This window comes from Octopus bimaculoides, chromosome 18, assembly GCF_046866305.1.
Source record: "Octopus bimaculoides isolate indiv1 chromosome 18, ASM4686630v1, whole genome shotgun sequence".
NCBI classification, from domain to species: domain Eukaryota; kingdom Metazoa; phylum Mollusca; class Cephalopoda; order Octopoda; family Octopodidae; genus Octopus; species Octopus bimaculoides.
Window position 1 is genome coordinate 38,955,533 of NC_142945.1, and position 11,764 is coordinate 38,967,296.

General features: G+C 35.5%; 1 protein-coding gene across 1 annotated transcript in view; it reads right to left on the minus strand.

Annotated features, from left to right (window-relative positions):
- LOC106877447 (iron-sulfur clusters transporter ABCB7, mitochondrial) overlaps positions 1-10,239 on the minus strand; it is a 28,803-nt gene extending 18,564 nt beyond the window's left edge. The window contains exons 1-3 of the mRNA XM_089366021.1: positions 10,027-10,239; positions 1,770-1,853; positions 351-554 (exon numbers count right to left, since the gene is read on the minus strand). Coding sequence (XP_089222147.1) covers positions 351-554; positions 1,770-1,853; positions 10,027-10,182 — 444 coding nt within the window. The 5' untranslated portion in view covers positions 10,183-10,239. The remainder of the gene's footprint in view (positions 1-350; positions 555-1,769; positions 1,854-10,026) is intronic.
- Positions 10,240-11,764: the final 1,525 nt, after the last annotated feature.

Sequence of the window (11,764 nt, forward strand, 5' to 3'; positions counted from 1 at the left end):
TCTAATAAAACATCCATGTTAATTAGGATATATAAACTGCAATGTATGCGTGTTTGTGTGTATATGTGTGTGTGTATGTGTGTGCATAGATGCACAGGCATGTCTGTGTGGTTAATAAATTTACTTTCCAAACATATATAAATGTACCTGTCCAGAACACTCAGCCTGTTGCCAAACTCTTCCTTCCAAGACCCCCAACTGCGGAACTTTCCCATTACCTAAGTTTTCCCTTTCATTAGCCAAATCCAGTTAACCCAAGCATCCCATAAGGAGGACAAGTAACAGCTTTGGATAATATCCTTCCTTCTCTCAAAAAAAAAAAAAAAAAAAGAGCTTATGATAAATCTTACCTTGGAACTGATAAGTAACAGGATGGCAACTGAAACCCTCACTTTGATGTTCCACTTGCCTTTCGGCCACACATGCTTACTGATTGCTTTGATGATATCGATGCCAGTCACTTCTTTTGCATTTTTTAAACTGATAGAGTTTGTTGAACCAATTGATGCACCAGGATGAAAACAGCCTCTCTTTCCAAGGGTAACTGGAAATTGCTGTATAGTAAAATAGAAATAAATTTTTTGGTTGGTCATAACCATTCATAATTAGGATTCTTTACATTGGTAATTTATAAAGGACTAACTTTTTTTTAAGGAAGAGATGTATAGTTGATAGAATAGACAACTTGTATAGGGGGTTCCTATAAGGTTGTTATCCACCCCTGATTGGAACTCTCCCGTATGACATGTACGCATGCTCAGTGACTTGCTTTAACTTCCGCAGACGACTCACATACTGTACTGACTGGTTCGGCAAAGTTATTTCACTACATAGATATCCTGCAAACGTAGCTATTCGTCGTATTTGGCTTCAGAGATCGAGACTTGTGAGGAAAGACTTTGTTTACACTACATACAGCCAAATGTGTTCCCAGCATTTCGTCGATTTTAATGGACTATCGAAAGATCACCCCTTGCCATCCGTTTTTCCAAACAAAGTATTTAAAATATCAGTAAGTGCATGATCATATACGCAGTTAGTAGATGAGTGAAATGTCTCTTTGATTTATCTCCTCATTAACAGATTAGAACATGTTAAAATTCAAGAGGGAAACAAATTCGAATGTTTAATCTAATAATTGTTGTGTTGATGTACAGGTATTTTTAATAAACAATTTTGCATTCAAATAATAAATACATTGAAATTGTTGTTAATGTTCTGAATGAATGTGGGAATTTCGAGTAAGCCTAGCTTCACCGAGAGCAGATATAAGCTTCTGCTTATTCCTGTCTGAAGTATCGTCCGATGAATTTACTTTGTTGACATTCTTCATCGACAGAATTTTTATACCTTTCAGTCAAGTCCGCCTTTCTTCCAGTAACATACTGTCCATATAATCTTAAATATTTCTTTAACTTAGGCACAGTAAGTACTTCGATAGCTGAATCATCGAAACAATAACAATAGCGTGGATAGTCTGCGGAAGTTTAATTGTCTACATGGAGCGCCGCCTAGCCAAGGGAGATAACCTACTTATAGGCTAGCATAACGTTTATCAATTCAAGGGGGACAACTGAAATATAAAGTCACCTGCAGTGAGATTTGATTTATGAACGCAGAAACGTAAATAAATAACAAATCTGAATAATCCCAGCAACAACAACACCGCTACCATCAAATATATTATCCTTTGTCTCATCGTTATTCTATCACTTGCTCCAACCCAAGCTAATATTTAAGACAACCAAGTCAAAGATTTTTATACAAACCCTTTTGAAAAGTTTACTGAACTGTGTAAACAATGAAAACTTCAAAGTCTTAGGGCTTTTCACCTTTCCAGTGGAACCTCTGACCTGCAAATAATAATAATAATAATAATGATGATAATGATGATGATAATGGTTTCAAATTTTGGCACAAGGCCAGCAAGTTCAGGATATGGGGAGTATGTCGATTACATTGACCCACAGTGCTCAACTGGTACTTATCTTATCAACCATGAAAAGATGGAAAGCAAAGTTGACCTTGGAAGAATTTGAACTCAGAACATAAAGATGAATGAAATGCCGCTAAGCATTTTGCCTGGCACAGTAATCATTCTACCAGCTTGTCACCTTAATAATAATAATAATGATAAGTGTTTGAAGGAAAGGATTTTAAAAAAAAAGATCAAAAAACAAAAGAAGCTGCATTTATTCACAATGGATGCATGAATGTAATTTGAGTCTGGGTATGGATTTTGCTATGAAGTCACAATGAGGACAATGATGATTTTGATTTTGCCTGGGATCGGACTAATGTGTCTGTTGATTGCAGGATATAATTCTTTCATTGTTCTGTTTCTTCAACTCAAATTGTTTAAATGCATTATGACACATTTTATGCCATGCAGATCAATCTAAGCAATAACTTTCCCAAAATGTTAAATTAAACTGTAGGGTTTATAGTGATTGTTTCAACTTCTCCATATACCTAAGGAGGGTCTTCCTTTACCAGGGAATCTCTCCACTTGTTGAACACACAAAAGAATTTTTGGAATGCAGTTATCTTGCATTCAACCTGCTTTTGATGATAATAATTCTTTCTATGATAGGCACAAGGCCTGAAATCTTGAAGGTGGAGGATAGTTGATTATATTAATCCTGAAAGGATGGAAAAGCAAAGGTGATCTTGGTGGAACCTGAACTCAGAAATGTAAAGTCATAAGAAATGCTGAGAAGCATTTTGTCCTGTGTGCTGTTTCTGCCAGCTTGCTGCCATGGTTTCAAATTTTGGCACACGGCAGGCAATTTTTAGGGGAAGGGTAAGACAATTACATTGGTTCCCAGTTCTTAACTGGTACTTATTTTATCAACTTCAAAAAAATGAAAAGTAAAGATTTGTTCCTCACCCAAAACTCATAACCAACCCTATCTCAACTTTTTCAGCAAGCCACTGAAAGAAGCATTAACCCATTAGCATTTAAACTAAGCATATCTGGGTAAATTATTCTACCTGTTTTTTGGTTCAAGCTGGTCATATTTGGCTTCTCATACCTTGCTCTATAATATCATTCTAAAACTAAATAATCACATCATCAAAGTTTTGTAGCTACAAGATATTACCTGATTAATGCAAAACAACGTGAATAAATAAGTTTTGCTTTTGACAAAGTAATCTGAATGCTGAAGGGTTAAAGTCCATCATTACTAGTCCACTATTACTGCCAAACTGTTAAGATAACTACTGCTGGAAAAGAACACACATCTGCTAAGAATTGAACAACACATATCCATCATAGGCCATTTTGTTATCATGTCACATTTTCTGACACCTAAGGCCATCAAATGCCTTCATGTCTAAGAGAATGCAACCTTCATATCAGTATCAGAGAATGATCAAGTGCCATTTTCACTGCTGGATTGTCAATCATGATACCTTTCTAATTTACTTACAAGCTGCTCTCCTAATCTGGGATTTGAACTTCGAATGCTCTTGAAGCAGCTATCTGATAATATAGTGTCTATGCATGAGCTAATGAATGAGAGAGCCTCCGTATGGTCACTGACACGCTGTCAGTTACGATGACATGGGTTCCAGTTGATCTGATTAATGGAACAGCCTGCTCTTGAAATTAACGTGCAAGTGGTTGAGCACTCCACAGACACATAAACCCTTCATGTAGTTCACAGGGAGATTCAGCATGACACAATGTGACATGGCCAGCCTTCTGAATTACAGGTACACTTTGTTTTTGCCAGCTGAGTGGACTGGAGCAATGTGAAATAAACTGTCTTACTCAAGGACACAATGCACAGCCAGGAGTTGAACTCATGACCATACGACTGTGAGTAGATTACCTCAACCACTAAGCCATGTGCCTTCATGGTCACTAGAACTGCTAGAAATAGAAGCCAAATTACTTTCAATATATATTACACAGTTTTGAATGGGATAAATGGATACACTGGGTAATGTAGTCTGAGACAGGTGATGCACAAGAGGAAAGGGATTGTCAGGACTGCAGCATCTTTGACCATAGGTAACTCTGTCAGTGTTAACCCGTGGCTAAACAACAAGGATGGCCACATGTTTGTTTAGCATCTTCCCCCATCTAGGAGTGTTAAAATAGTAAAGCAACAGGCTTATCTCATTTTTGCCCAACTTGCCATCTGATTTGAAACACTGCATTTATAAATGCACAGGAAATTAAACACAGAAGTAATGAATGAGCCTCAACTGCAAATCAATGAGGAAGACAATGTGGTTGCTTGGACAGCTAGAAACAGCAGCCAAATTTTCTCATAAATTACAACCTACCAGCTCAAGAAAAGGAAGAAGACATTGAATAATGTAGTCCTAGATTTACAATGTCTGAAAAAAAAAAAAAGGGACAAGAATGATCATTATTGGAACATCTCTGATCATTAGTATGTTTTATTGCTTAAGTGCCAATTAATTGTGTCAAGCATAAATCTTTCTCTCCAGACATTCCATAATTGATTATATCAATAAGTTATTAATCCTATTAATTGTTGGACGAATAGAAAAATATGTAGTTGTAATGTATATATTCTTATCTCAGGGCATTGTTAATCAAAAACTTCTTTCAAAAAATGAAACCTAACTTTGATTCAGACTTGGTACAGCAATTAATAATAATTAGTTGACCTAACAATAATAGTTAAAGCTAATTTCTCTCGGGCCCAGTGCTGTGTGAAATCAGCCATAACCAAACCATGTCATGTCACACCGAAGTTATGTATTCATAATTTGTTTTGCATTTTTAATAGTTTACTAATTGCTATAATTTAAACATTCTTTCAGACATTAATAACAAAAGTAAATTACATTTCCAGAACCAGTTTTCCTCTCTGGAGCCAGAATGTAAAACTGAACAATTATCTACCCTCTTCAAGACGCAAGTGTAACCCTCATTAGAGAACAACTTGTATAGTAAATTGATAATTTCAATAAGTTGAATTACCTACTTACCATATAATAACATATATGGCTGAGTACTTTTTGTAACCATTACGTAAATTCAGTGTTATAGTTTAAATGAAAATGAGCGCAGAGAAATAATTGAAAGAGACCAGTTTTCGAACAACATGGATAAGTACAGGTATATCAAACACCATATAACATAAATTTTTGATTTATTAAAACTATCCCCACAGGTGCAGGCATGGTTATGTGATAAGAAACTTGCTTCTCAGCCACATGGTTTTGGGTTCAGTCCCACTGCATGCCACCTTGGGTAAGTGTCTTCTACTATAGCCTTAGGCTGACCAAAACCTTGTGAGTGGATTTAGTAGATGGAAACTGAAAGAAGCCCATCAACCCTGAAAGAATGAAAGGCAAAGTCGAACGTAACAGTAGACGAAATACCACTAAGCATTTTGCTCAGTGTGCTAATGATTCTGCCAGTTCACCACCTTTATGATCCATGGTACTGGCCTTAACATACTTGTGGTTAAGGTGCTTCAACTTCTGGTCTTACTCAATTTGTTTTGGTCATGTCATCTTTAAACACTCATCAAATACATTGAGGACTAATGATCGAAAAGAACTTAGCTTCATGTTGCTTATGAGTAGAGAGAATATAATGTTGGTTGAATACATGTGGCGACAGTATCTTAGTACTGTTGAAGAAGATTAGATTGATGTGTACCTATTAAAGGATGTTTGCAAGGTTTCTTCTTAAGGAATCTAGGAGATATAACTGAACTCTGAGCATGTTATTGTTGGTAGAATGTTTAACAGTGAGAGACTTACTGACACATTGTGTTGGAGTGGTGTGACAAAAAATTTCTGATGAGAAAAGGGCAGACACCAATGGCAGGCAACTTGACTAGGAGGTTCTTGTGCCAGACACATTTGAATACTCTGCTGTTGTAAAAGGCAACAATACTGCTTTTGCTGCAAAGGTACTCAACTGCAATAAACAGCAGACAAGCTCTCCACCAAGGTGGGGAATTTTTTAGTACCAAGTGCATAAGAACTTATGAGTGGAGTAGGTTAGTACCAAGAAAATTATGGAACCTGTAATTTCACTTAACATTATTAATTAAAATGTTATAATGCATTAATGATCCAGATAATTAAAATGACTTAAATATCGTTTTAAGTATTGAGAGCCATTTCATCATCATGATCATTGTTTAACGTCCACTTTCCATGCTGGCATGGGTTGGATGGTTTGACTGAGGACTGGTTAGCCAAGAGGCTGCACCAGGCTCCAATCTGATCTGGCAGAGTTTCTACAGCTGGATGCCCTTCCTAATGCCAGCCACTCCGAGAGTAGTTGGTGTTTTTTATGTGCCACTGGCACAGGAGCCAGTTCAGCGGCACTGGCATCAACCATGCTGAAACGGTGCTTTTTACGTGCCACCAGCATGGGTGCCAGTCAGGTGGTACTGGCATTGGCCACAACAACGATCTCACTTGACTTAGCAGGTCTTCTCAAGCACAGCATATTGCTTGACAATTGAAGGGTACTCTTAAATGAGCTGGTTATGTGACGCTGGCCACAGCTACGATCTCACTTGGCTTGCCAGGTCTTCTCAAGCACAGCATATCTCCAAAGGTCTCAGTCGCTATTTTATATTTAATTAATGCTTCAAACATTTTTCAGAGAAGTTGAATATGAGGAAAATTTTACCAGCAGTAAAGGGTTTCTCCACTCCTGTTCTGCATGATTGCTTGACCTGCTAAAAATAGTAGCCAAGTTTCTTTCAAAGAAGGACACATTGGATATGCAGTCTTTGATACAAAGAGGTCTGGAAAAAAGAGTGCGGTCACAGTTCGAGTTAGGGTTATGAGTATTTTTGCCAAATTTGGTGAAAAATGTGTGGTGGTTCATAACCCTAACCCTAACCCTAACTCTAAAACCCTAAAAACCCTAAAGCTAAAACCAATACAAACGCACGAAGGGTGTCATAAATAACAGTACCGCCGATAGTTGTTGTTGTCAAACAACGGCACTAATTTTATTCAAGGGAAAAGATCCCATTATACCGCACAACGTTTTGTTGACAATCCACAGCAGTAATTGTTTTCACCTCAATAGACGTCAGTGATTAGTTGAAATTACCGAAATACAACTTTTAACATGAAATAACTTCGAATATAAAAATTTTTCTCTGTTCTATATGACAAAATATACAAGTATACGAAGTTTTAAAGTGTTTCGGTAGAAAACACACTAAATAAAACATACATAAAAAATGGTGCCCGCCAAATCAGAAAGATCCAACCACGTTTTCAAAATTTTATATTCAATAAGCATTTTGTTATGTGTGTATGTATGTATAGATAGATAGATATGAATAAACGGGTAGGGATAAATAGACAGACAAATAAATAAATGGATGAAAAAGCAGGAATCCGAAAAATATTTTCAAAAAATTGCTTTTTTCATGGAAAGGTGCGAAACTGCATTAGCCCCGGTTAAGGTTAGTTTTAGGGTTACGTAGATGCGTAGGTACTTCTGTATTTAAGTAGAACCGGTTGCCCTTTGCCAATGTTGGATTTTGTTTTTAGTCAAAACTGTTTTTGTTAACGTTGGAACTTAAAGGGTACATGATCAAGAAACGAGTGCCTTCCTATTTCAGTATTTACAACAGTAGATAATCTACCGTATATTCTGATATAGTTTCATTTTTTAATATTTCATTTTATTAACACATAAAGCGCGATAGGCCACAACCGTGGCCGTCAGGCACAGGTCGACAGGCCACGAGCGTGGCCCAGGTAGATGCATTTATTTATGGGCGTTTGTTGAAATGTCTATCAAGAGATAGTTCAACTATTGTCTTTTAAGATGATGTAAAACTTGTCACATTATATACTTAGAAGATATTTTAACTATTTTTTGTTTTTTATGTGTGCATGGTAGTCTCATTTTCATAAAATGTGCTCAGCAGTCCATGCTATGTAAGTGCAAATCCCAACGTTTTATGGGTTAAAGCGGCGAGCTACAGAATCTTTAGCACGCCGGGTTTAGCGGCATTTCGCCTGTGTTTACGTTCTGAGTTCAAATTCTGCCGGAGTTGACTAACTTTCATCCTTTCGGGTCAATAAAATAAGTACTAGTTAAACACTGAGGATCGATTTAATCGACTTGGCCTCTCCCCAAACCTGCTGGCCTTGTGCCATATATATATATATATATATATATATATATATATATATACATATATATATATATATATATATATATATATATATATATATATATATATATATAATTATTAGATAATTGGAGGGTTTTCTTCATAACGGTGAGAGTGGTAAAATTTGCAATCGAATCCCATCAATTATACAAATATTAGGAGTGATTTTGGCGAAAATAAGATGCTCATCATATATGAAGTTTTGCATTATTTAAAAACAGAATATTAATGATAAAATTAGATTGAGAGTACTTTATATTTTTATCAAGTAAAATTAAGAGAAATTTTTTCGTTTTATCTAGCGAATAATTCCACAAGAAAAAAATTCCATTTAACTCAATGAAACATTCTAAAGGAAAACTTCTAATTTTAAAGTGAAAGAAATTCACAAACGATTGGTTGGAATTCTAAGAAAAGTTTCAAAGATGGGCTGAAATTACCGTCTTAAACTTTTCCGTCATTGTTACTCCCACATTAGCATTTGCTCGAGATAAACCTCGCAGAATACTTGGAGACTAACTATGAGGAAAGTTAACGTAAAGGTTCGAGTCTGAACACACTATTGATCTTTACCTACAAACCTGAAAGTTTTGGCCGCAAGGAACCTTTACCTTCGTTACTCGCTAACTGCACAAGATCAGAAGATGCAAGGATTGTACAGAAGGAAAAAAAATGTTACCTTGGTTGTTGACAGTTAAGTAACAGACATGAATATTATTATCATATTTTATCTAAAATAATTGCGAAAAAATCGATAGTCGGTGCTAAGATTCAACCGGATTCACAATCTTAATTGTGTAAAAGTTTATCACCAGTTCCTTTCTTTTGAAATATATCGAATAATTTGTCTTATTTTACCTCCAAAAATCGCATTCTTTAAATATTATTGTGGTGCAGGTGTCTAATATGGGTTCTATTGATTTGTTAACGAATTTTTTAGTTCTTCAAATTTTGAAATATCAAGACATTTACTTTTTTGATCCTAAAGATTTACTTTATAGAAAATCTATCATGGTGTTGGATTTTGTTTTTAAACTAGAGTGTTTGAGTTACATTTGGCGAAAATTTTCGTAATAATGTATCTATTTTACCAAAAACAAATTCTTCTCTGGTTGCCAAACAATCTATACCGATCACATTATCCAACGTGCCCTTTTATAAAGAGGCAGAATGTAATTTGAAGTAGATTTGGATGTTTTAACAAGCTCTGCGACCACGATGAAGCTTTTTCGTCGCCCCAAGTAAACAACACTCAAAGCTTCCCCCGCTAACAGTTTTACGATTCATTAAATTACTTCAAGCTAGGTATTCAACCATTTCTGGGGGGGATGAATCTGCAGAGAGTAAACTAACAGATCAATACATATAAATAATTCATATGAAAATGAACAATAACGAAGCCGGGTAAATAACAAAGTTCTTCACCTTCAAAGAAAGTGAGAGAAAATAGATAACAGCTTTTATCATTTAAAGTGCATACTCTGAATAATCGAGCTATAAGCCTAAAGTGAAGTTGTTCTCGATTGCTCATCAAAGTGTTACATCCTTCATCAAAATAAAAATGTAAACAATCAGAGCTACTTAAGTTGAAGAATGATTAACGTGACACAATCTCGACCTCTCGTTTTTAAATACTTCATCGTATAGTTTAGTAGAGAAAGTTGTTTATTATAAAGGGCAACGTCCCGCAAGAGAGACGAAGACTTAGATTTACAGATTTTGGGACATTCTGGCATTCATCTCTTTCTCAAGAGCACTGGAGACGTTAGCGTAGAGGTTACGATAGGCAAACGAAACCGAATTAAGGGATCGGTTTGATGAGACTTCTCCGCAGCACAAGGAAAAATTTTTAAAAAAAATTAATTCTCACCATAGGTTTGAACCATATTGTCTGGTATGGTTTGTGTCGACAAGATCGCAATAATCTGGTAGTTTGGAAAGCTGATTTCGATTGATTTAGAGAATAAATAAGTTCAGAAGAAATACTCCAGTCGATGTGTGCTGTGCGAAATAATGCAGTGGCCATCTCTGTGGTGCGACACCGTTTGTTACCTCCCTTCACTTCTCACACACTAACGAGGGTCGCTTATAGTCATAAAAAACATTGCTCTCAAAATGCTATTGTAGTTTTATAAAAATAAAGAAATTTATCCGGATACAATTGCTTAAACATATATATATATATATATATAAATAGCTAAAAAGATATAATATTATAGTTTAAAAAATTACGAAAATTTTAAAGATTTGTGTTAAAGTTTATTTTCAATGACGTAATGCACTTCCTTGAAGATAAATTTCAAAGTGAAACTATTACGAGTTGGTGTTTTTGTTGGCGGCTCAGTTACGAAATAAGTTGACTTTTTTGCATTTTAATTAATCTTTCTAAGAAAGGATAAAGCTCATTTAGGTGAATGATTAAATACAGGAGTAAATGATTTCAGAAATGTTTGGATAAATGTTTATTTCACATTACAACACTGCTGACAAGGCGAGGCACTTTTAAAGAAATCACACCACACAATCTATCGACTGAGGAGAGGGTTATTGTCATTACGAAGCAACACCTGATCAATAGCCAGTATGAATTAACAGTTGGATTATTCCATCCGACCCTGGCCAATTCAACATAAGCATATTGTAATATTTTATTTGTTTAAAAACATCTCCATCGTGAGTTTTTTGTCTTTTTTTTTTTTTGTTCCCTAACCCAATCTCTATATCCGAATTTTATTTTATTAATATTGCTTAACTATTCGAGAAAACTTGATTAAGTCTATTTTGTTGCTCAGATGCTTGCGAAAGGACATGAGACAACATTCTTGTTTGTGGAAGGACAATACATACTGATTGCGTAAATTTACCAGGGTTAACAATATCCTTTTACTAACCCCTTTGAGTCTTATAGGACCCAACTTGTTAACAAAAGAGAGCTCGAACCAAAAGAACCACAGCGCAGTCGCTCTTCATTGAACCTTAGCAAAAGGATCGTCCGCTTTTTCTTTCTTTTTCTTTTTCAGGAAAGTTTTGCGATAAAATCATAAAGAAAATCCAGCACCTTGTCGTATATTGTTGTTTATAGTATCAGACCAGTCTATGATCAGCATAGCTTACGGTCAAAAACCTCACAACCAGGAAGCGAATTAAAGTAAATCAATAGGGCTTGAGGACAGTGGACGCTATCCTTCAGTGTAACCGTTCACTATCTTCTCCACTCAGCCCTTTCTCATTGTAATCACAACAAACAGCATTCTTCCTTATGGTTAGGGTACGACCAACTGATTGCGAGTCATTTTAGAAAGAAAAAAAATTGATATTTATTCAAAGTCGCACTCTACCAACTAGTAAAGGCATAACTATATAAATGTGCCTTCCATACCAATTTTGTTTCCACATAACTTTCAGAAAAATGGTTATTTTCTTTCATGAAATTTGGTACAAATACCTTACACACTGTATCGGAATTTCTTGTGAAAAAGTTTTCAGAGGCCCGTTTCGGAAAATTTTTTAAAATTTTCTTCATAATTTAAAAAAGAAAGTGATTAAGATTATATCGGAATATAATGTAAAAAAAGAATGGTGGGCGCGCACACAATCTGGTTAATATC